General features: G+C 46.3%; 1 protein-coding gene across 1 annotated transcript; it reads left to right on the top strand.

The window, feature by feature from the left end:
• The first annotated feature begins 148 nt into the window (after positions 1–148).
• Positions 149–25,014, top strand: LOC307087991 (uncharacterized protein). Its single transcript, XM_079753728.1, has 37 exons — positions 149–301; positions 564–701; positions 929–1,093; positions 3,252–3,404; positions 3,850–4,017; positions 4,336–4,401; positions 4,510–4,662; positions 5,369–5,536; positions 5,855–5,920; positions 6,029–6,181; positions 6,889–7,056; positions 7,386–7,493; positions 7,602–7,754; positions 8,450–8,617; positions 8,936–9,022; positions 9,131–9,283; positions 9,979–10,146; positions 10,336–10,422; positions 10,531–10,683; positions 11,030–11,197; positions 11,387–11,473; positions 11,582–11,734; positions 12,081–12,257; positions 12,355–14,460; positions 14,684–14,793; positions 14,865–14,923; positions 15,090–15,229; positions 16,739–16,954; positions 17,057–17,260; positions 18,421–18,573; positions 19,234–19,412; positions 19,880–20,044; positions 20,147–21,544; positions 22,226–22,267; positions 22,457–22,516; positions 24,369–24,435; positions 24,762–25,014. The coding sequence occupies exons 1-37, from the start codon at positions 157–159 to the stop codon at positions 24,833–24,835; spliced, it is 8,178 nt and encodes a 2,725-aa protein (XP_079609854.1). The 5' UTR covers positions 149–156; the 3' UTR covers positions 24,836–25,014.
• The last annotated feature ends 322 nt before the right edge of the window (positions 25,015–25,336 follow it).

Below are 25,336 nucleotides of genomic sequence, written 5' to 3'. Positions count from 1 at the left end.
GTTTTAAAATCTGAGTGAGAGTTCATGAAATCAGAGGTAGAGTGTACACTATGCTGCCAACTGTTAAACTATTAAACTGTTTCCCATTTCAAATTGTTGATAATGCTGCACCTCCATGCAAATTCCTTCTGTTAACACCAGCCAAAAAGTAAAGTAATGAGCTGTCGCACATTTCATATGCCTGTGTTGAATGTTGTTAGCCAGGTATTAAACTGGACTGTCCTCTTTGTGTCTGTGTGTTATGTGTCTCAGGGCATTCCTCCGCAAGAGATATTACGCCAGAAAAGAGCGGCACAAGATGGTTGGGCTTCAAACTAAACTATAACAAAAATTAAGTTAGCAATTAAACTGGTTAAACCCTACCTGATATGGTCTATTACAGCCTCAATTGATGCTGTTCTAGTTCAGCCTCTAACAATGCTGTTCTACTACAGCCTCTAACGATGCTGTTCTAGTTCAGCCTCTAACGATGCTGTTCTACTACAGCCTCTAACGATGCTGTTCTGCGGTCTAATACAGCATCACGAGAGGCTCCTACTTGACCTGACCTCTAACCCCTGCAGAGCCGACGTATAACTGGACGTACGTTATCGACATCGAAGTGAACGGTTCCTCAGGCCTCATAGCCGCACTGAACAACATCAGCCTCCCGGTCCAACTCAACAACATTACCCAGATCAGCGAGATTCAGGTCACCACAGGTAGGGCAACCCATGTGAGACCACTGATCAGAACGGTAACAGTATTGTTAATAGTTAGCATACGTATTGACATCATTCTGCGGGTTTTCCTTTCACTGTTTCCCCTCACCTGACACTGGTTTGCAGGACCCTCCAGGTCAAACACATGCATAACTTCTTGCTCTTATTGAAAGCCCCTACCTCACCCGGCAGCTGCCATGACAACACGGTTTGTTTACTGTCCGCAGCATGCACGCCGGTGGGCGCGGGTGTGCAGTGCCGCTGCCAGGAAGGGTTCGCCTGGCCAATCGAGAGCTGCCTGGCCTACGCCGCCTGTGATGTCATCGCCAAGGGTGTCTGCACCTGCATCAACGGCCTCCCCACCGACGGGCAGTCCTGTCAACCAATCGATTGTGAGCTGCACCTCCCCCCCCCCCCCCCCCATTACCCGTGTGTAACAAACCGTGTGGTTCCTGCCACTGATGTCTGGGCTCCTCCAGACAGAACCGGTTTATTGGCGACCAAAGCGACTTAGGGTTATTGCATACATTCACACACCGACGGCAGAGTCAACCATGCAAGGCTACAGCCAGCTCAATGGGAGAAGTGAGGGTGAGGCGTCTTGCTCAGGGACACCTCGACACTCAGCTAGGAGGAGCCGGGGACTTCCATGTATCCATGCAGGAAGTCTCCCAAGTGAGTGTGGTGATGGCTGGTTTAACTTGTGCACATTGATTCCACAACGCACAACAGGTGTGCCTCACCCAGTGTCCGATCGGTCTGCCTTGGGCCAGGAATGGCTGTTGAAACCAGCCCTCATCCACACACACACTCCACAACATCTTTAAACAGAAGCACTACTATAGAGAAAATAGAGACAGAAACACGTCTACAGTGAACCTAGAGACAGAAACTAGTTTATAGTGAGTATAGAATAGAGATTGAAATAAATAAACCAATATATGAGGTCTTGAGAAAGTGCCAAGGGTTAATCATGTGCTTCCAGTAAGAGAGGGTGTGTTCAGCCAAGGCCTCTAGGAATGTAAACAGAGAACTCAAAGTATTGTGCTTGTCCTATTACAATGGGGATCAATTACGTCCTAAAATGAGATCTGCATTGACTGTTTTCTGCCTCATCTAATCCGGTTCAGATCACCTACCTCCTCGTTCCAATGTGCTAGCTCCTGGTTCATATTTCCTGAATCCTATTTCCATCTCCTTCCTCCTGGGTCCTGTCTCCTTCCTCTTGGTTCTTATCTCCTTCCTCCTGGTTCCTGTCTCCTCCCTCCTGTTTCCTGTCTCCTACCTTCTGGTTCCTGTCTCCTTCCTCCTGGTTCCTGTCTCCTTCCTCCTGGTACCTGTCTCCTTCCTCCTGGTTCCTATGTCCTTCCTCCTGGTTCCTGTCTTCTTCCTCCTGGTTCCTATCTCCTTCCTCCTTGTTCCTGTCTCCTTCCTCCTGATTCCTGTCTCCTTCCTTCTGGTTCCTGTCCCCTTCCTCCTGGTTCCTGTCTCCTTCCTCCTGGTTCCTGTCACCTTCCTCCTGGTTCCTGTTTCCTCCCTCATGGTTCCTGTCCCCTTCCTCCTGGTTCCTGTCTCCTGATTCCTGTCTCCTTCCTTCTGGTTCCTGTCCCCTTCCTCCTGGTTCCTGTCTCCTTCCTCCTGGTTCCTGTCACCTTCCTCCTGGTTCCTGTCTCCTCCCTCATGGTTCCTGTCCCCTTCCTCCTGGTTCCTGTCTCCTGGTTCCTGTCCCCTTCATCCTGGTTCCTGTCTCCTTCCACCTGGTTCCTCTCACCTTCCTCCTGGTTCCTGCCTCCTTCATCCTGGGTCCTGTCTCCTCACTCCTGTTTCCTATCCCCTTCCTCCTGGTTCCTGTCTCCTACCTCCTGGTTCCTGTCTCCTTCCTCCTGGTTCCTGTCTCCTTCCTCCTGGTTCCTGTCTCCTTCCTCCTGGTTCCTCTCACCTTCCACCTGGTTCCTGCCTCCTTCCTCCTGATTCCTGTCTCCTTCCTCCTGGTTCTTGTCTCCTGCCTCCTGGTTCCTGTCTCCTCCCTCCTGGTTCCTGTCTCCTTTCTCCTGATTCCTGTCTCCTCTCTCCTGGTTCCTGTCTCCTTCTTTCTGATTCCTGTCTCCTTCCTCCTGGTTCCTGTCTCCATCCTCCTGGTTCCTGTCTCCATCCTCCTGGTTCCTGTCTCCTCTTTCCTGGTTCCTGTCTCCTCCCTCCTGGTTCCTGCCTCCTTCCTCCTGGTTCCTGTCTCCTTCCTCCTGGTTCCTGTCTCCTTCCTCCTGGTTCCTGTCTCCTCTTTCCTGGTTCCTGTCTCCTCCCTCCTGGTTCCTGCCTCCTTCCTCCTGGTTCCTGTCTCCTCCCTCCTGGTTTCTGTCTCCTTCCTCCTGGTTCCTGTCTCCTTCCTCCTGGTTCCTGCCTCCTTCCTCCTGGTTCCTATCTCCTCACTCCTGGTTCCTGCCTCCTTCCTCCTGGTTCTGGACGGCTGAGGGTGATGGTCCATCGTACGGGCGTAGGAGGGTGTGTGGCCAAGGACACGGAACCCGTTCTAAGTGTGTGTTGTGGCTGCAGCACTGCAGGCGGCGGTGGTGGTGGAGGTGGTGGTGGAGCTCGACCTCATAGACCTGGCGACCCTGGAGATTCTCCGCGCCCGGCTGGAGAACAGCAGCTTCCCTCTGGCCCTCAGTCCTGCTGTCCAGATCACGGACATCAACATCACCACAGGTACCTCCACCCTCCCCCCAGGGGCCATGCCTCCGCCCTCCGCCCTCCCCCCAGGGGCCATGCCTCCGCCCTCCGCCCTGGGGCCAGGCCTCCGCCCTCCTCCAGGCCTCCGCCCTCATCCAGGCCTCCACCCTCCCCCCAGGGGCCAGGCCTCCACCCTCCCCCCATGTGACCCGGCCCACAACGTCCCGAAGGTTGAGTTACTGAGTGGTTGAGTTACTGAGTGGTTGAGTTACTGAGTGGTTGAGTTACTGAGTGGTTGAGTTACTGAGTGGTTGAGTTACTGAGTGGTTGAGTTACAGAGTGGTCGAGTTACTGACACTATGTCTTGTGTCTGACTTAAGAGGGAACTGTTAATATTTTAAGCTAAATGCTTTTACTTGATGTTATAATCACATAACGGCTTTCCAACATAAATGGAAATATTGTGCTTTTCTGTCCTCAGTTTGCTCTCCATTCGGGGCTGGGTTCCAATGCACATGTGAGGACCAGTATCGCTGGCCATGTGACAAGTGTCTTCTGCATGGGTCATGTGACAACATTACTGATGAGACGTGTGGATGCATCAATGCCCTTCCTCCTGATGAAGAATACTGCCAGCTCTCCCAACTCAGTACGTTCTCATGTCTGGTCACAGTTGACATAAAACTTTGGATACAGCCAAGAATCTGAAGCTTTGACACTGTATAAGGCCTCAATTCTACTGAGTCCTTAATGTAAGAGTATTGACCCATACTGGGATTGATCAAACAATAGACATGGTTAAATCATAAACTTTAAAGACTCCCTCCCATTTATAGAAGTCATTATTTTAGAAGCACTTTAGAATGTGTTTTGATGATTTACTTCCTAATGTCAGCAAGATATAAGGTTAATAGCTTTGTGTTAAACGTTTATTTAAACTATGAACTTGACTTTTGTCTCCAAACAGTCAATACAACTTGTCCTATCACAACTTCTGCACCTCCATCAACCACTTCTCCACCTCCATCAACAAGTAGGGCTTTGAAAAGAGTTGGCTTCCTGGCAAACATCAAATACACATGTTCTAACCTAATGTATTTGAAATGGATACTTTCCCATGATGCACCTGTTCTCACTGCAGGTCCTCCAGTGGTCTATGAGTACCTGACTACTATCGAGTTGCAAACCACAAATGTTACAGTGATAGAGGAACTGAGGAGCATCCTGGATAACATCAGCTACCCCTTCCCCATCGACAGCAACATACTGATCTCTGAGGTCAACATCACCACAGGTGAACACAAAGTTCTGCCAATGTTGTGTTATCGCTCTTTGCAGATGACTGGGTCACAGGTTTGAAGTATCCTGTATTTGCTTGTCTATCATGTTTGACGATGTGTTATGACTGTATTGAACAGTCTCTGTTGGATTTTGCAGAGATCTTTTGTGACTGTTGTGACCAAAAATGCACGATTTTAAGGCAGCTCTTCTGAAGAAAATGCTGCACAATTTGTGGATAATTTTTTATGTTTGTAAACCAAAAGTTGTGGGAATCAGGAACATATGCATAAACATTTGAGATGGAATAATGGATAAAATCTCATTCAAGCTATAGACAAGTCTTCCAGTAAGAATGAAAAGAATTTTAAAAAGTGCATCACTTGAAATATAACTGCCATATTCCTAAACTCCATAAACAAGCAACGGAGAAGGTAAATATACCTCACCTTAACTATGTAGAAGTGCGATCATTTCTCAGACTGGCGGGAAAGTTCAACAATTGGTCAAATTTGCTCAAATGTTGCATTGAATGGACATAATTAGAAGGTACCACTGATCCACGTAGATTGGTAAATTCTCTCTGACTTGTAAGAATTCAAAATTACAAATTCTTGGAAAGACTGATCCCACCTTTCCATCACAAATGTTAACCGTCATCCACAAAGTGTATCATTTGGACCAAATTTTCCAAAACATTGTTTGTGTTTTTCTGTCCTCAGTTTGCTCTCCATTCGGGGCTGGGTTCCAATGCACATGTGAGGACCAGTATCGCTGGCCATGTGACAAGTGTCTTCTGCATGGGTCATGTGACAACATTACTGATGAGACGTGTGGATGCATCAATGCCCTTCCTCCTGATGAAGAATACTGCCAGCTCTCCCAACTCAGTACGTTCTCATGTCTGGTCACAGTTGACATAAAACTTTGGATACAGCCAAGAATCTGAAGCTTTGACACTGTATAAGGCCTCAATTCTCCTGAGTCCTTAATGTAAGAGTATTGACCCGTACTGGGATTGATCAAACAATAGACATGGTTAAATCATAAACTTTAAAGACTCCCTCCCATTTATAGAAGTCATTATTTTAGAAGCACTTTAGAATGTGTTTTGATGATTTACTTCCTAATGTCAGCAAGATATAAGGTTAATAGCTTTGTGTTAAACGTTTATTTAAACTATGAACTTGACTTTTGTCTCCAAACAGTCAATACAACTTGTCCTATCACAACTTCTGCACCTCCATCAACCACTTCTCCACCTCCATCAACAAGTAGGGCTTTGAAAAGAGTTGGCTTCCTGGCAAACATCAAATACACACGTTCTAACCTAATGTATTTGAAATTGATACTTTCCCATGATGCACCTGTTCTCACTGCAGGTCCTCCAGTGGTCTATGAGTACCTGACTACTATCGAGTTGCAAACCACAAATGTTACAGTGATAGAGGAACTGAGGAGCATCCTGGATAACATCAGCTACCCCTTCCCCATCGACAGCAACATACTGATCTCTGAGGTCAACATCACCACAGGTGAACACAAAGTTCTGCCAATGTTGTGTTATCGCTCTTTGCAGATGACTGGGTCACAGGTTTGAAGTATCCTGTATTTGCTTGTCTATCATGTTTGACGATGTGTTATGACTGTATTGAACAGTCTCTGTTGGATTTTGCAGAGATCTTTTGTGACTGTTGTGACCAAAAATGCACGATTTTAAGGCAGCTCTTCTGAAGAAAATGCTGCACAATTTGTGGATAATTTTTTATGTTTGTAAACCAAAAGTTGTGGGAATCAGGAACATATGCATAAACATTTGAGATGGAATAATGGATAAAATCTCATTCAAGCTATAGACAAGTCTTCCAGTAAGAATGAAAAGAATTTTAAAAAGTGCATCACTTGAAATATAACTGCCATATTCCTAAACTCCATAAACAAGCAACGGAGAAGGTAAATATACCTCACCTTAAAAATGTAGAAGTGCGATCATTTGTCAGACTGGCGGGAAAGTTCAACAATTGGTCAAATTTGCTCAAATGTTGCATTGAATGGACATAATTAGAAGGTACCACTGATCCACGTAGATTGGTAAATTCTCTCTGACTTGTAAGAATTCAAAATTACAAATTCTTGGAGAGACTGATCCCACCTTTCCATCACAAATGTTAACCGTCATCCACAAAGTGTATCATTTGGACCAAATTTTCCAAAACATTGTTTGTGTTTTATCTGTCCTCAGTTTGCTCTCCGTTCGGGGCTGGGTTCCAATGCACATGTGAGGACCAGTATCGCTGGCCATGTGACAAGTGTTTTCTGCATGGGTCATGTGACAACATCACTGATGAGACGTGTGGATGCATCAATGCCCTTCCTCCTGATGAAGAATACTGCCAGCTCTCCCAACTCAGTACGTTCTCATGTCTGGTCACAGATGACATAAAACTGTGGATACAGCCAAGAATCTGAAGCTTTGACACTGTATAAGGCCTCAATTCTCCTGAGTCCTTAATGTAAGAGTATTGACCCATACTGGGATTGATCAAACAATAGACATGGTTAAATGACAAAATTTAAAGACTCCCTCCCATTTATAGAAGTCATTATTTTAGAAGCACTTTAGAAGGTGTTTTGATGATTTGCTTCTTTATGTCTGCAAGATATGAGGTGAATAGCTTTGTGTTAAATGCTTATTTAAACTATGAAATCTGCATTCCTTTGACTTTTGTCTCCAAACAGTCAACACAACTTGTCCTATCACAACTTCTGCACCTCCGTCCACCACTTCTCCACCTCCATCCACCACTTCTCCACCTCCATCCACCACTTTTCAACCTCCATCAACAAGTAGGGCTTTGAAAAGAGTTGGCTTCCTGGCAAACATCAAATACACACGTTCTAACCTAATGTATTTGAAATGGATAATTTCCCATGATGCACCTGTTCTCACTGCAGGTCCTCCAGTGGTCTATGAGTACCTGACTACTATCGAGTTGCAAACCACAAATGTTACAGTGATAGAGGAACTGAGGAGCATCCTGGATAACATCAGCTACCCCTTCCCCATCGACAGCAACATACTGATCTCTGAGGTCAACATCACCACAGGTGAACACAAAGTTCTGCCAATGTTGTGTTATCGCTCTTTGCAGATGACTGGGTCACAGGTTTGAAGTATCCTGTATTTGCTTGTCTATCATGTTTGACGATGTGTTATGACTGTATTGAACAGTCTCTGCTGGATTTTGCAGAGATCTTTTGTGACTGTTGTGACCAAAAATGCACGATTTTAAGGCAGCTCTTCTGAAGAAAATGCTGCACAATTTGTGGATATTTTACCCCTAAAGTTGTGGGAATCAGTAACAGATGCATAAACATTTGAGATTGAATAATGGATAAAATCTTATTCAAACTATGGACAAATCTTCCAGTAAGAATGAAACAAATTTTAAAAAGTGTATCACTTGAAATATAATTGCCATATTCCTTAACTCCATACACAAGCAAGGGAGAATGTAAATAATTATCACCTCAAATATGTAGAAGTGCGATGATTGGTCATACTGCCGGGAAAGTTCAACAATTGGTCATATTTGCTCAAATGTTGCATTGAATGGACATATTCACAAACTCCCACTGATCCACATAGATTGGTCAATTCTCTCTGAATTGTAAGAATTCAAAATTACAAATTCTTGGAAAGACTCATCCCACCTTTCCATCACAAATGTTAACCGTCATCCACAAAGTGTATCATTTGGACCAAATTTTCCAAAACATTGTTTGTGTTTTTCTGTCCTCAGTTTGCTCTCCATTCGGGGCTGGGTTCCAATGCACATGTGAGGACCAGTATCGCTGGCCATGTGACAAGTGTCTTCTTCATGGGTCATGTGACAACATCACTGATGAGACGTGCGGATGCATCAATGCCCTTCCTCCTGATGAAGAATACTGCAAGCTCTCCCAACTCAGTACGTTCTCATGTCTGGTCACAGTTAACATAAAACTGTGGATACAGCCAAGAATCTGAAGCTTTGACACTGTATGAGGCCTCAATTCTCCTGAGTCCTTAATGTAAGAGTATTGACCCGTACTGGGATTGATCAAACAATAGACATGGTTAAATCACTAACTTTAAAGACTCCCTCCCATTTACAGAAGTTATTATTTTAGAAGCACTGTAGAAGGTGTTTTGATGATTTACTTCCTAATGTCAGCAAGTTATGAGGTTAATAGCTTTGTGTTAAACGTTTTTTTAAACTATGAACTTGACTATTGTCTCCCAACAGTCAATACAACTTGTCCTATCACAACTTCTCCACCTCCATCAACCACTTCTCCACCTCCATTCACCACTTCTCAACCTCCATCAACAAGTAGGGCTTTGAAAAGAGTTGGCTTCCTGGCAAACATCAAATACACATGTTCTAACCTAATGTATTTGAAATTGATACTTTCCCATGATGCACCTGTTCTCACTGCAGGTCCTCCAGTGGTCTATGAGTACCTGACTACTATCGAGTTGCAAACCACAAATGTTACAGTGATCGAGGAACTGAGGAGCATCCTGGATAACATCAGCTACCCCTTCCCCATCGACAGCAACATACTGATCTCTGAGGTCAACATCACCACAGGTGAACACAAAGTTCTGCCAATGTTGTGTTATCGCTCTATGAAGATGACTGGGTCACAGGTTTGAAGTATCCTGTATTTGCTTGTCTATCATGTTTGACGATGTGTTATGACTGTATTGAACAGTCTCTGCTGGATTTTGCAGAGATCTTTTGTGACTGTTGCGACCAAAAATGCAAGATTTTAAGGCAGCTCTTCTGAAGAAAATGCTGCACAATTTGTGGATATTTTACCCCTAAAGTTGTGGGAATCAGTAACAGATGCATAAACATTTGAGATTGAATAATGGATAAAATCTTATTCAAACTATAGACAAATCTTCCAGTAAGAATGAAACAAATTTTAAAAAGTGTATCACTTGAAATATAATTGCCATATTCCTAAACTCCATACACAAGCAAGGGAGAATGTAAATAATTATCACCTCAAATATGTAGAAGTGCGATGATTGATCATACTGGCGGGAAAGTTCAACAATTGGTCATATTTGCTCAAATGTTGCATTGAATGGACATATTTACAAACTCCCACTGATCCACATAGATTGGTCAATTCTCTCTGAATTGTAAGAATTCAAGATTACAAATTCTTGGAAAGACTGATCCCACCTTTCCATCACAAATGTTAACCGTCATCCACAAAGTGTATCATTTGGACCAAATTTTCCAAAACATTGTTTGTGTTTTTCTGTCCTCAGTTTGCTCTCCATTCGGGGCTGGGTTCCAATGCACATGTGAGGACCAGTATCGCTGGCCATGTGACAAGTGTCTTCTGCATGGGTCATGTGACAACATCACTGATGAGACGTGTGGATGCATCAATGCCCTTCCTCCTGATGAAGAATACTGCCAGCTCTCCCAACTCAGTACGTTCTCATGTCTGGTGACAGTTGACATAAAATTGTGGATACAGCCGAGAATCTGAAGCTTTGACACTGTATGAGGCCGCAATTCTCCAGTAGGGCATCTCCAGCATGGCATATGCCTCCATGAGGTGAATAGCTTTGTGTTAAATGTTTATTTAAACTATGAACTTGACTATTGTCTCCCAACAGTCAATACAACTTGTCCTATCACGACTTCTCCACCTCCATCAACCACTTCTCCAACTCCATCAACCACTTCTCAACCTCCATCAACAAGTAGGGCTTTGAAAAGAGTTGGCTTCCTGGCAAACATCAAATACACACGTTCTAACCTAATGTATTTGAAATGGATACTTTCCCATGATGCACCTGTTCTCACTGCAGGTCCTCCAGTGGTCTATGAGTACCTGACTACTATCGAGTTGCAAACCACAAATGTTACAGTGATAGAGGAACTGAGGAGCATCCTGGATAACATCAGCTACCCCTTCCCCATCGACAGCAACATACTGATCTCTGAGGTCAACATCACCACAGGTGAACACAAAGTTCTGCCAATGTTGTGTTATCGCATCACAGGTTTCAAGTAACATGTATTTGCTTGTTGCTTTGCATGTAAGTGCCATATTCCTAAACTCCATAAACATGTAAGTGAATATGGCAATAGACTTGAAATTGAGTATGGAGAAGTGAAATTAAGAGAAAGTTAAACAATTTGTCAAATTTGCTAAAAGGTTGCTTTGAATAGATATATATGGAAGCTCCAGCCGAACGACATAGTTTGGTGAATTATTCGTTTTGAATAACTGTACATTCCTGGAAAGTTTTCGATCACAAAATGTTTCTCTTTGAATATGAAAACTTTGTGTTTTTCTGTCCTCAGTTTGCTCTCCATTCGGGGCTGGGTTCCAATGCACATGTGAGGACCAGTATCGCTGGCCATGTGACAAGTGTCTTCTGCATGGGTCATGTGACAACATCACTGATGAGACGTGTGGATGCATCAATGCCCTTCCTCCTGATGAAGAATACTGCCAGCTCTCCCAACTCAGTACGTTCTCATGTCTGGTGACAGTTGACATAAAATTGTGGATACAGCCGAGAATCTGAAGCTTTGACACTGTATGAGGCCGCAATTCTCCAGTAGGGCATCTCCAGCATGGCATATGCCTCCATGAGGTGAATAGCTTTGTGTTAAATGTTTATTTAAACTATGAACTTGACTATTGTCTCCCAACAGTCAATACAACTTGTCCTATCACGACTTCTCCACCTCCATCAACCACTTCTCCAACTCCATCAACCACTTCTCAACCTCCATCAACAAGTAGGGCTTTGAAAAGAGTTGGCTTCCTGGCAAACATCAAATACACACGTTCTAACCTAATGTATTTGAAATGGATACTTTCCCATGATGCACCTGTTCTCACTGCAGGTCCTCCAGTGGTCTATGAGTACCTGACTACTATCGAGTTGCAAACCACAAATGTTACAGTGATAGAGGAACTGAGGAGCATCCTGGATAACATCAGCTACCCCTTCCCCATCGACAGCAACATACTGATCTCTGAGGTCAACATCACCACAGGTGAACACAAAGTTCTGCCAATGTTGTGTTATCGCATCACAGGTTTCAAGTAACATGTATTTGCTTGTTGCTTTGCATGTAAGTGCCATATTCCTAAACTCCATAAACATGTAAGTGAATATGGCAATAGACTTGAAATTGAGTATGGAGAAGTGAAATTAAGAGAAAGTTAAACAATTTGTCAAATTTGCTAAAAGGTTGCTTTGAATAGATATATATGGAAGCTCCAGCCGAACGACATAGTTTGGTGAATTATTCGTTTTGAATAACTGTACATTCCTGGAAAGTTTTCGATCACAAAATGTTTCTCTTTGAATATGAAAACTTTGTGTTTTTCTGTCCTCAGTTTGCTCTCCATTCGGGGCTGGGTTCCAATGCACATGTGAGGACCAGTATCGCTGGCCATGTGACAAGTGTCTTCTTTATGGGTCATGTGACAACATCACTGATGAGACGTGTGGATGCATCAATGCCCTTCCTCCTGATGAAGAATACTGCCAGCTCTCCCAACAAATCCCACTCAGTTCGTTCTAATAGCTCAACATTTCCCCTCCCAACTATTCAAAGTGCATTCTTTATTAAAAACAATTACTTATTATTTTCACTTTTTTCCCAAACAGATTCCACTTTTTGTCCTTTACCCCCCTCTCCTCCAACCACCTCCACCACCTCTCCTCCACCCACCTCATTACCACCACCCACCCCCACTCCTCCAGCAACCTCCACCCTCTCTCCTCCAACCACCTCCACCCCCTCTCCTCCACCCACCTCATTACCACCACCCACCACCACTCCTCCAGCAACCTCCACCCTCTCTCCTCCAACCACCTCCACCCTCTCTCCTTCAACCACCTCCACCCCCTCTCCTCCAACCACCTCCACCCCCTCTCCTCCACCCACCTCATTACCACCACCAACCACCACTCCTCCAGCAACCTCCACCCTCTCTCCTCCAACCACCTCCACCCCCTCTCCTCCAACCACCTCCACCCTCTCTCCTCCAACCACCTCCACCCCCTCTCCTCCAACCACCTCCACCACCTCATTACCACCACTCACCACCTCTCCTCCACCCAACTCCACCACCTCTTCTCCCGTCTTCACCCCCACTCCTCCACCCACCTCATTACCACCACCAACCACCACTCCTCCAGCAACCTCCACCCTCTCTCCTCCAACCACCTCCACCACCTCTCCTCCACCCACCTCCACCCCCTCTCCTCCAACCACCTCCACCCTCTCTCCTCCAACCACCTCCACCCCCTCTCCTCGAACCACCTCCACCACCTCATTACCACCACTCACCACCTCTCCTCCACCCAACTCCACCACCTCTTCTCCCGTCTTCACCCCCACTCCTTCAACCACCTCATTACCACCACCCTCCTCCACTCCGAACATCTCCTCCACCACTCCTCCAACCACCTCCACCCTCTCTCCTCCCCCCACCTCCACCTCCACCCTCTCTCCTTCAACCACCTCCACCCTCTCTCCTCCACCCACCTCCACCCTCTCTCCTTCAACCACCTCCACCCTCTCTCCTTCAACCACCTCCACCCTCTCTCCTCCACCCACCTCCACCCTCTCTCCTTCAACCACCTCCACCCTCTCTCCTCCACCCACCTCCACCCTCTCTCCTTCAACCACCTCCACCCTCTCTCCTTCAACCACCTCCACCCTCTCTCCTTCCACCACCTCCACCACCTCATTACCACCACTCACCACCTCTCCTCCACCCAACTCCACCACCTCTTCTCCCGTCTTCACCCCCACTTCTCCAACCACCTCCACCCTCTCTCCTCCACCCAACTCCACCACCTCTTCTCCCGTCTTCACCCCCTCTCCTCCACCCACCTCCACCCCCACTTCTCCAACCACCTCCACCCCCACTTCTCCAACCACCTCCACCCTCTCTCCTCCAACCAACTCCACCTCCACCACCTCTCCTTCCACCACCTCCACCCTCTCTCCTCCAACCACCTCCACCCCCACTTCTCCAACCACCTCCACCCTCTCTCCTTCCACCACCTCCACCCTCTCTCCTCCACCCACCTCCACCCCCACTTCTCCAACCACCTCCACCCTCTCTCCTCCAACCAACTCCACCTCCACCCTCTCTCCTTCCACCACCTCCACCCTCTCTCCTCCACCCACCTCCACCCCCACTTCTCCAACCACCTCCACCCTCTCTCCTCCAACCAACTCCACCACCTCTTCTCCACCCACCTCCACCCCCACTCCTCCAACCACCTCGACCTCCTCTCTTCCAACCACCTCCACCTCCTCTCTTCCAACCAGCCCCACCCTCTCTCCTCCACCCACCTCCACCCCCACTCCTCCAACCTCCTCCACCCCCTCTCCTCCAACCACCTCCACCCCCTCTCCTCCACCCACCTCCACCCCCTCTCCTCCAACCACCTCCACCCTCTCTCCTCCAACTACCTCCACCCTCTCTCCTCCACCCACCTCCACCCCCTCTCCTTCCACCACCTCCACCCTCTCTCCTCCACCCACCTCCACCCCCACTTCTCCAACCACCTCCACCCCCTCTCCTCTAACAACCTCCACCCTCTCTCCTCCAACCACCTCCACCCCCTCTTCTCCCGTCTTCACCCCCACTTCTCCACCCACCTCCACCACCTCTCCTTCATCCACCTCCACCCTCTCTCCTCCAACCACCTCCACCCCCACTCCTCCAACCACCTCCACCCCCACTCCTCCACCAGGTAAGACTGAGAAGGTGGTTAACTCAAATCCAAACCGGTTGCACGACTACCTTTGTAGTGTGAGAATCTGGAGGAAACATTTGATTATTGATTACCAAAGTATCACAAGCTCAGGATTCACACACGAGGCATTGGTTAAACAGTTGTCGTAGCAACAGAAAGATGTTGTCGATGAGATGAGATCATGTAAAGAGTGTAAAGCGTGTTCTCATGTGCCTTTCAGATGAGATCGAGGTGGTCTTCTCAATGACCCTAGACCTGACCTTCACTGCGGAACTGAGTGATCCAACGAGCAGCCAGTTCATAGCCCTGAGAGATACAGTACAGCCATTGGTGGGTCTATGGTCGAGAACATTCTGTTCTAGATGTGACAGAGCTGAACTCACAGTCTGCTTCTCTCACAGCTGGAGGCAAACTATCGATCACTGACAGGATTCAGTTCGATTACTGTGCGAGGATTCAGGTACCATTTTATTATATGACGCATACCAATCATATCAATACCATTTTCATATGTATAATATCATATTATATCATATTATAGTATATATATATTCAGATCGTAGATTACATCCCACATGATGGAGCTGGATGCTAAAGGGATGCTAAGGGATTGTTCTGTTTGCCAGCGCGGGAAGTGTCGTCGTCGACTTCACTCTCAGGACGACCAGGGTGGTTGATGGAGAGTTGACGGCCGCCAACGACAACCTGGAGCAGAGCTTTGAGCCCTTCGCCCCGGTGCTGGGCATCATCACCGAACCCTTCACCAGTCAGTCAAAGATATGATGGAGACCCATACTCATGATACTGATTCTCACATGATACTGATACTCATGATACTGATACTCACATGATACTGATACTCATGATACTGATACTCATATGATACTGATACTCACATGATACTGATACTCATATGATACAGATACTCATGATACTGACTCATGATACTGATACTCACATGATACTGATACTCATATTATAGATACTGAAACTCATATGATACTGATACTCATATGATACTGATACTCATATGATACTTATACTCATATGATACTGATACTCATATGATACAGATACTCATGATACTGATACTCATATGACACTGATACTCATATTATACTGATACTCATATGATACTGATACTCATGATACTGATACTCATATTATAGATACTTATACTCATATGATACTGATACTCATGATACTGATACTCACGATACTGATACTCATATTAAAGATACTTATACTCATATGATACTGATACTCATGATACTGATACTCATATGATACTGATACTCATTTGATAGATACTTATACTCATATGATAGATACTTATACTCATATGATAGACGCTTATGCTCATTTGATAGATACTGATACTCATATTATAGATACTGATACTCATATGATACTGATACTCATGATACTGATACTCATATGATACTTATACTCATATGATACTGATACTCATATGATACAGATACTCATGATACTGATACTCATATGACACTGATACTCATATTATACTGATACTCATATGATACTGATACTCATGATACTGATACTAACATGATACTGATACTCATATTATAGATACTTATACTCATATGATACTGATACTCATTTGATACTGATACTCATTTGATAGATACTTATACTCATATGATAGATACTTATACTCATATGATAGACGCTTATGCTCATTTGATAGATACTTATACTCATATGATAGATACTTATACTCATATGATAGATACTTATACTCATATGATAGATACTTATACTCATATGATAGATACTTATACTCATATGAGGTGGAAACATCCCAGGAAGCTGCTGTCGTCAGGCAGAGGAACAGAAAACTGTCCGAGCAACCGGCCACTATCTTTCTGCGTCCTGAATTTTTTATTTTATTTTTTATTTAGGTTAACTTCTTTTTTTTGTATCTATCATACTCATATGATATTGATACTCATGATACTTATACTCATATGATAGATAATTATACTCATATGATAGATACATAAACTCATTTACATTTAGGGCATTTAGCAGACGCTTTTATCCAAAGCGACTTACAAGAAGTGCATTTGTTACAATAAGTACATTTGTCATAAGAAGTGAGTCATTTTTTTTACTCATTTGATACTTGTACTCATTTGATAGATACTTGTACTCATTTGATATATATTTATACTCATATGATAGATACCCCTGCACATAATCCTGTGATATTCATGTTTGTGAACACCTCCGCCCTGCCCTCCCTGGACAGGCCCCGACCCCATCACCTTCCCCAGCCCGGTGTACACGGGCCAGGCCCGGACCCTGACCTGTGGACCCCCGCCTCCCCAGGCGGGCATCGGGGTCGTGACCAGCGTCTCCTGGACTCTGGGCACCAATCCCGTCCAGAACCGAGGCCGCTTCCAGATAACCAGTAGCGCCAGAGTCTCCAGGCTGACCATCAACAACCTGGTCCCCTCGGACAGGGGTGAGTCCCCGGCCCCCAGCACTCACCTCCACGCCGTCAGCATCGCCCATGTGTTGAGTGGTCATGTCCGCCTCTGTGCCTCTTGTCGTTGGTTCGTCTCAGTTATATTCACCTGCACGCTGGTGGGCGGAGCTCTGAGCTTCATCCAGAGTGGGAGCTTCACCGCGACGACCCTCCTGGCAGCTCCCGTCATCCTGGTCAACAGACAGAGCAACGCCATCTGTAGTGGCGGCGTCGATACAGATACGCCGCGGAGATGCTGTGTCCAGCGGCCCTACAGGCCCCAGTGGGTCGATGTGCCCCCAGGTAAGCACCACCCTACAGTGACAGGGCCAAGGACATCCCATTTAATGTGGCGAGTGCTGCAAGCAGCGCTCAACTATTGTTGTTCTTAGGCTTTCTTCTTTCTTTCTTATTCTCTACAAACTTGGGGGCCCTATTCCTTCCACAATTTTCCCCCCTAGAGACTACCATTCCACTTTTAAAATGTTCATATTAGGTTAGAATCGCGTGCTACTATTCAAATGTTTAAAATATTTTTAACTCTTTAAGATATTCTACTTTTGAAATATTGTTTTTTATAATGGAAGTCAGCCTTTAACTTTCATTCAAACATTTAACAAGTCAACACAATTTGATATTCAAATATGTATAAACAGATTTTCAATATAATTTATACCTTTTTATATAAAATGATTTATATTTTATCACAAATGTTTTCAAACTTCATCACTTCAGCTATTTGTTTAACTTGTTTAACCATTTTAAATTTTAAAAATGGTGTGCATGTTTACTTGATTGTTGAACTCTTTACGTCTTAAACTATGTGGCTTTGCAAAAACATATTTTCAGGCTCTGTCACGACTCAGAGCGGGAATCAATTGCAGATCAAAAAAGGATTTATTCCCAAACAGTCCAGCAGGCAGATCAGATTCCAGGTACAGGCAGGGTTTGTAAACAGCCAGGCGGGCAGACAGATACAGACGGACAGGTACGGGCAAGAGATCCAAAACCGATAGGCAGAAGACTTAGTCCAAAACAGGCAGGGTTCAAAACCGGGAAGAACAGTAAACTATAGCTTCTCTTTAAAGATCTTCACGCTAGTCTCACTCACGTGGCAGTCAGGTAGCAAACAGTACATACCGTGACGATCTGACAAACTGAACAGAAAGGGCAGTGTTTAAATACTCCACCAATCAATACCCAATGAGAGACAGGTGAACAGAGAAACAACAGGTAGGGGGAGACAAAAACAACAGTCCATACGAGAATCCTGACAGGCTCACTTTGCACTACAGCACTCACAACACATTCTCTGTAGGAAATGCATTTTTCTTACTACAGACCTACCATCAGGTAACGTCCTAGCTTCAGAAAAAGATTTTATGTACATGAAGTTTTGTATCATAAAAAGTAAAAAAATAGGAATACACAGGATGTAAATGTTCCCGCCCTTTGTCCACCAGGAACAGTGCAGCAGAGCGTGGAGCAGGGAAACAACTGTGTGCAATATAACTACAGGTTAGACTGCACGATCTCCACGGTTACCACCATGTGCCGCGTCATAGGCATCCCCGCCTTCCAGGCCAGCAGCCGGCTCAACATCATCACAGCAACAGGTCAGATGGGTCGAGATGCCTAGAGAGACCAAGTCTAGAATAGTAACACTCGTGTTGAAAGCTGCTGTAGGTTACATTTGTAAAAAGGGAAGAAGTGATTGCATTCCCTCACCGGTGGTGGAGCCATGATGACGTTGTGGGCACCGATGTGGTTGACCCCAAACTCATCAGGGATGCCCTCAATGGTACGAAATGAGCGCATTTCATTTGACAGAAATGAATAAATCATAGCTTTTCAAGTTATAGCTCTAAGTATTTTAGATATCATAATAGTAAGTGTCCTGCCTGCATCACGTCTCAAAGTCACACTAGTGTTACTATCGCCACATGTATAGTTCTTTAGTTATAGCTCTACAACCAGACAAGGGCTGCTTCTTGGGCGGCATGAAACTCAGAAGGTAGAGCGAATTGGCTGGTAACCGGAAGGTTGCTAGTTCGATCCCCGGATTCTCCTAGCGGAGTGTCGAGGTGTCCCTGAGCAAGACGCCTCACCCTAACTGCTAACTGCTCCTGAAGAGCTGGCTGTTGAGTGTGATTGAATGGGTGAATGTTAGGCATTATTGTAAAGCGCTTTGAGGGGCCACGAGTTAGAAAAGCGCTGTATAAATGCACTCCATAAAAATGCCGTCCACTCTCCTTGTGTTTGTTTGTCGTGAGTAGCAGTCATCTGCAACAACCCGCAGTACGGCGTGGGCGGGGTGGGGGACGAGTCCAGTCCCGGGTGTGACCCCGGTTTGGAGGGGGAGCGGCTCGCTGTGTGCCAGGCCAGCGGGGTGTGGCTGCCCCTGATCAACACCTGCATCCTCACCAGGATCAACGACCTCCTGACCCAGTCCGAGGTACACAGAATGGATGGATTATATACCAGCTGGTTGGCCTCTGTCCGACATTTTCATTTACAGCATTTAGCAGACGCTTTTATCCAAAGCCACTTACAGTAAGTATATTTGTCAAAAGAAAGAGAAACATTATATTGCTGTAGGACTCGGTACAGTAAGGAAGTTAATAGAAACAAGTGCCAAGCACTAACAATTGCTAGGCTAACCCATTTCCTGTATACAACAAGGATAGCTAGGATAAGATGCTACACAATGCTAAATACTATTTTTAAGTGCAAGGATGTACAACATACATTAAGTGTGTACATTAAGTGCCAGGATGTACACAATATAATAAGTGCGTAAGAAAGAGAGAGGGGGGTAGGGGGCTAAGATTATCCACTGTACAATAATACAACAAGTTTTAATACAATAATACAATAAGAGTATCTTAATAAGTTGTGGATATTTCCTTTTTCTCTTTTCAGAGTTTGAATCAGGATAATGTTCCATCGTTTGTGGAAGACCTCAGCGGCTTGGTCAGCAACAATCAAACCCTTATAACGGATTCCCCGCTCACCATTTCAGCCATCGTTGACATCCTGACCAACGTGGGCAACGTGAGCACGTTGATCGTGGAGGACACCATGCAGGTGAGTGGCGTCCCCCCCCACAGTGACACAGTAACACACTGACACGCCCTCCGGGTGCACACAGGAGGAACCATGTGCTCAACCCACGTCGTCTCCCTGCAGAGCATCCTGAACACGGTGGATGTGATCGTGAGCGACAACACCATCGAATCGTGGGCTGCTCTGAACGCCAACCGAACCCTCAACACCAGCTCCTTGTTCCTGAGCTCCATGGAGACCATCACCCAGTTCCTGAGCGGGGACGACTTCTCCGTCACCACGCCCAGCATCCTGCTGAACAGAACCCGGTTCAGCGACTCCTTCACGGCCGACATCAACTCCAGCTTGGTCATCAATCTCCAGGACACCAACCTCACAGACACCTTCATCACTACCATCACCTTCTCCACCCTGAGCAACGTCCTGCCCCCCCGCACCAACGCCAGCTTCAACGTCAGCCAGGACGCCAACGCCACCGGCCCGGAGATCCGGATCAACGCGGCGGTGGTGCTGATCCAGCTGAACGGGTCCAGGGCGCTGCGGCCCAACCTGACGCTGTCCTACAGCAAGCGGAACACCTCGCTCACCGAGGACCCGCAGTGCGTCTTCTGGAACTTCCAGCTGCTCGACTCTCAGGGCGGCTGGGACGACGAGGGATGCACCTTCGTCTCGGACGTGGACGACGTGGTGGAATGCAACTGCGACCACCTGACCTCCTTCTCCATGCTCATGTCCACGGGCCTCCCGCCGGGAGCCGCGGAGGCCCTGGACATCATCACCTACATCGGCGTGGCCATCTCCATCGTCAGCCTGGTCATCTGTCTGATCATCGAGGCGCTCACCTGGAAGGCTATGACCAGGAACACCACCTCCTACCTGCGCCATGTGTCGCTGGTCAACATCGCCGTGTCCCTGCTCATCGCCGACATCTGGTTCATCATCGGCGCCGCCATCACCTCGGAGAGGGACTCGACGGAGAGGGTGCCCGTGGCGGCGTGCAGCGCGGCCACCTTCTTCATCCATCTCTTCTACCTGGCGCTCTTCTTCTGGATGCTGGTGTCGGCGCTGCTGCTCTTCTACCGGACGGTCATGGTCTTCTCCCACATGTCCAAGACCACCATGCTGGCCATCGGCTTCTCGCTGGGCTATGGCGCGCCCCTGGTCATCGCCGTGGTGACGGTGGCGGCCACGGCGCCGCAGGTTCCCCAGGGGTACATCCGGGACAACAACGGCTGCTGGCTGAGGTGGGAAGACACCTTCGCCCTGCTGGCGTTTATCATCCCTGCCGGGGTCATCGTCTTAATCAACTTTGTCATCCTGATCGTGGTGCTGACGAAGATGCTGCGCCGCGGCGTTGAGAGCAGCCACTCCGAGGAGAAGAACACGCTGCTAGTCATCTTAAGAAGCGTGGCCATCTTGTTCCCCACCTTCGGGCTCACCTGGTCTCTCGGCGTTGGGGTGATGGTGGCTCCAAGGAATTTGGGGCTCCATGTCACCTTTGCGCTATTCAACTCCTTACAGGTACGTGGACGTCATATCGTACATTTACATTGAGGCAGACACTTTTATCCAAAGCCACTTACAGAAGAGAGAGAAACAATTTATCGGTGTGGGTACAGAAAGGAAGCCCATAGAACCAAGTGCCAAGCACTAACAATCACTAGGTTAACCCATTCCCTGTATACAGCAAAGATAGCTAGGATAAGATGCTAAACAATGCTACACAATCAAACAAATGTGTTTCATACTCTTGAAACACACTTTGGGAATGGACAGTTTCAGGTTTTAGAGCCTCTCTCATCGTGTCTTTAAGAATATGTATGAGTGTGGACTGTGCCTTAGAATAATCGCGCGCTTATTTTTAAGATATTCTACTTTTTCAAATATTATTTTTTAGAATGGAAGTCAAACGTTACCCTTCGTTTAAACATTTAACAAACCAACAAACTTGAATCGGCACAGTTACATTTCTTACCCGCTTAGTATACTTTCAGTTGGTCTGCCGTTGACGCTAGAGCGTGATGACGTCACGCGCTCCCGCTTGGGCTCGAAGGTTCAGAAATCGGTCCACTAGCAGCGCTGAACCACAGGGGGGCGCTGGGCCCCAGGCTAGATTTAAAAGCTCAAGAGTTGAGATGTTGTGTTTTATTAAATGGTGATATGCGAGGACAAAGAGTTCTCCTCATCTATGATTTTTTTCAGGGATTCTTCATTCTTGTGTTCGGGACACTCATGGACTCAAAGGTATGCTATCTTTGGGCAAAATAGACCAAATGGTTTACTTTCACATTTCTGAATGTCTGAAAGACTACTATGTATTGATGACCTCTGTAATAAATCAAGTATTTCCTTACAGAATGGACTGAATACAGTCATGGTTTTAACGTTAAAATACAAGATAAGGATTTGTGACCTGCTTGTTGCTCCTTTCAGATCCGAGCTGCTCTGTCCAGAACCGTCCCGGCCCTCAGCTCCTCCTCCAACCAGACCCGGGTTCGTAATCACCTCCATCTACCTCCACCTGTTCTCTATCTACCCCCATCTACCTCCATCTACCTCCATAGACCTCCACCTGTTCTCCAAAGACCTCCACCTGTTCTCCATAGACCTCCACCTGTTCTCGGTTTAACTTGAGCTTATATTAAGGATATTAAGCATATGTTGCACTCACCCACCCCAAACCCTTACCGTAACCACCCCAAACCCTTACCTTAACCACCCCAAACCCTTACCTTAACCACACCAGACCCTTACCTTAACCACACCAAACCCTTACCTTAACCACACCAAACCCTTACCTTAACCCCACCAGACCCTTACCTTAACCAAACCAAAGTTACGGCCACACCAAACGCGTTACGCGCTAAGAGGCGTAGAAAATCGGCATTTTTGCATAGGGAACCATTGGTTTAGGCGCGTAGATGCGTTACACGCGCTAAAGCAGCGCGTTCTCCGACATCTCTCCCTCTTCCACAACAGGTAAAGACTGCTGCGTTCACACCAAAACACACATTTGTCACCTGTACGCGTTGTCGCCCGAGTTTTGTCGCGGGTCGAATCATAATCTGTCGCTGTGCAAATTCTGTCAGGCGAATTTGTCGCGCCACATCTTTTGCCCGCCAACGGAGCTTCATGCCAATTCATTCTCAACCACGGCCGAGATAACCGCCATTGCATGTCTTTACCTGTTGTGGAAGAGGGAGAGACGTCGGAGAACCCGACGCAGACGATTCATAATTTTGTAATGACCACCGAAGAGGCAGTGAATGAAGTATTGATCAGAGAGCGATTTATTAGATACCTAATAAACCGTTGGAACACACAAGACCGGTAACCATAGCAACGCCGGTAAACAAACCCCGCGAAGCCTAATCCCCACGAGAGCTCCCCGCGCTACGGCCATCCGGAGGCGCACAGAGCTTTTGGCCGTGATATTATATATAAAATAATATATTATATACTATTATCTATAGCGCTCCGGGAGTCGCAAACGGCAACAATCTCTTTCTCCTCCATGCTGCGGTTCACCCCGGAATGCACTGCAGGGAACGGTTGGCCGGTTGAACGCTGATTGGCTGTTACGTTACGCATGTCACTCAGTGGCCAAGCTGTTGAACGCTGATTGGCTGTCATCACGCGAATGTCGCGGCAAAGTTGAAATATTTCAACTCAAGCGAAATTTGTCACGCTGCAAATCCACGTTAACGCGCTCGCCCGTGCCGGGTAAAGTGTCGCGCTGCAAATCATTTCTCTAGCGAAAAATTTTTCTACCTTGACTTTGTATGTGTCGTCCCTTCGCGATTGGTAGCAGACGCAGAGTAGCCGCGTTTTTACGCACCTACGCGCCCAACGCCCCGAGTTCAAAAAATGTAATCAATTTGAATCAATCAGCGTTTAGCTTGACCCGACATCACTGGCAGAGAGACGGAGGACGCACAGAAGCAGAAAGAACGTGGACGACCAAGTCATTGTTTCAGTGTGTGCTGAAACGATGAGGTGGTGAAACTCACCCAGCTGTGAGTTCCTACACGGCGCCGTTTGGGTTTCCTACGTTCCTCGGACTCCCACAACAGCGCAGCGATGGTGGTGATCTCAGCCATGTTTGTGGAGCAAAAGAAAAATAGCGGGGGAAGATAAATGTTGGGCGGGCTCATCTGGCTGCGTAGGCGCGTTGAACCATTTTTGTGACACACAATGATCAAGCGGCAGGTTAGGCGCGTAGGCCTTGTGTCCGTACCTTAACCACACCAGACCCTTACCTTAACCACACCAGACCCTTACCTTAACCACACCAGACCCTTACCTTAACCACACCAGACCCTTACCTTAACCATGTGTTCTCCAGACTACCAGCGGAGGAGGATCGTCGACCGGCAGATGGGCGCTCCTCAACAGGATACGAGGACGACGTGGTGAGGCAGACAGACAGAGGGACGGACAGACTGAGGGACAGACAGAGGGATGGACAGACAGACAGACAGATAGAGGGATGGACAGACAGTGACAGAAAGAGGGAAGGAGGGACCGACAGAGGGACAGAAAGACAGAGGGACTGACGACTGAAAGACAGACGAAGAGACAGATAGACAAAGGGACCGAGCGCCAGACAGACAGACCGACAGAGGGATGAATAGACAGACAGAGGGTTGGATAGACAGACAGAGGAACAGATAGACAGACAGACAGACGGTATCAGCGCTCACCTTGACACGCAGCATGTTTTTCTCTCCGCTCCCAGGTGTGTACCACATGACGACCACGGCTAACAACAGCAGCTCCAACAACGCATCGGAATCCTACCTCAACAGTTGATTTCGAACTTTTGTTATTCAATCTTAACGCTGTGACGTAACACAGAGTACTTTTCATTACTTGCAGGGAATATTAATTATGGGGATTGTTGCTTTCACCGAGATTGTTTTACCTTTATTTGTTTTGTGTGTATTTGAACTCTCAATAAAAGTTGTACATGTTTTACAATGTATGGATTATGTAGTGCGTTTTGGTCATTGTCATTGTCTTTACAATTTAAATTATTGAACAAAATATGTGACTTCAGTAAGTACGAATAAGGATACATAGCTTAGCTGTAATACAGGAGCAGAGACAGACCAAAGGTAAATCTGTTTTTAATGCTACTTTGCACGTCATTGGAAATTTGGAAACTAAAATCTAAATAATTTGTTGCATTGTAGGCATTCATACCCACATATACATATATATATATATATATATATATATATATATATATATATATATATATACATATACATATATATATATATATATATATATATACATACATATACATAT

The sequence above is a fragment of the Pollachius pollachius genome (assembly GCF_949987615.1).
Source record: "Pollachius pollachius genome assembly, chromosome: 16".
In the NCBI taxonomy this organism is placed as follows: domain Eukaryota; kingdom Metazoa; phylum Chordata; class Actinopteri; order Gadiformes; family Gadidae; genus Pollachius; species Pollachius pollachius.
Note: the sequence above shows the minus strand (reverse complement) of the source record. Positions and strands in the feature narration are given on the sequence as shown.

Bases quoted from the DNA above. Each gene is read 5' to 3' on its own strand.
- LOC307087991 (XM_079753728.1), top strand. From the start codon at position 157: ATGAGCTGTCGCACATTTCATATGCCTGTGTTGAATGTTGTTAGCCAG. The intron at 5,537-5,854 runs GTACGTTCTCAT...GTCTCCAAACAG, and splicing joins CTGCCAGCTCTCCCAACTCA to TCAATACAACTTGTCCTATC. The intron at 10,684-11,029 runs GTGAACACAAAG...TTCTGTCCTCAG, and splicing joins TGAGGTCAACATCACCACAG to TTTGCTCTCCATTCGGGGCT.